Below are 631 nucleotides of genomic sequence, written 5' to 3'. Positions count from 1 at the left end.
AGACAATGTTTCAAAGTCTGAATAAGAAGAGGAGAGATGATGCATCATGGAAGGGAGCTGAAAGAGAAAGCAAGAAAAGACGAAGAGAGGTGAATGAAATACTCAACAACGATATATTAGAAGAAATTATGGTGAGGCTTCCCGTGAAAACTCTGATTAGATTCCAAACCGTCTCTAAACAGTGGAGACGTATGATAACGTCAAGGTCTTTGAAAGAGAGATACTCAATGCATCAGAAAACCAAGGAACCCAAATTTCTCTGTCTCTATGAAGATAAAAGCTGGTTTATGCTAAACTTTGCCCTAAAGACGATGAGTTTGGAATGGTCTTCGACTTGTCTGGTCGAAGAAGAAGAAGAATATCATATTAGTAATGAGCACGAAGAGAGAATCTTGCTAGTTTCCGAGAGTCTGGATGGTATTTTCTGCTTATGTAGCGGTACGGACTTCATACGACCAATTAAGCTGATAAACCCAGCTACAAGATGGTCTTGGACACTCCCTCTTGCCAAGATTCAGATAGAACATTCTCCAGACAACAACAAAGTAGATTTCCCTCGCTCAGGATTTGGAAAAGACCGCCCAGGATTTGGAAAAGACTACGTCACAGGAACATACAAAGTAGTCTGGTT

General features: G+C 40.6%; 1 protein-coding gene across 1 annotated transcript; it reads left to right on the top strand.

Annotated features, from left to right (window-relative positions):
• Positions 1-36: 36 nt before the first annotated feature.
• On the top strand, positions 37-620 carry LOC104774682 (probable F-box protein At3g25550; the record flags this gene model as incomplete). Its single annotated transcript, XM_010499192.1, is given in 3 exon segments — positions 37-60; positions 63-227; positions 297-620. Coding segments are annotated over 3 exon segments (513 nt in total), but the record flags the coding sequence as incomplete, so codon positions are not given.
• Positions 621-631: the final 11 nt, after the last annotated feature.

The sequence above is a fragment of the Camelina sativa genome, unplaced genomic scaffold (genome assembly GCF_000633955.1).
Source record: "Camelina sativa cultivar DH55 unplaced genomic scaffold, Cs unpScaffold04610, whole genome shotgun sequence".
In the NCBI taxonomy this organism is placed as follows: domain Eukaryota; kingdom Viridiplantae; phylum Streptophyta; class Magnoliopsida; order Brassicales; family Brassicaceae; genus Camelina; species Camelina sativa.
Note: the sequence above shows the minus strand (reverse complement) of the source record. Positions and strands in the feature narration are given on the sequence as shown.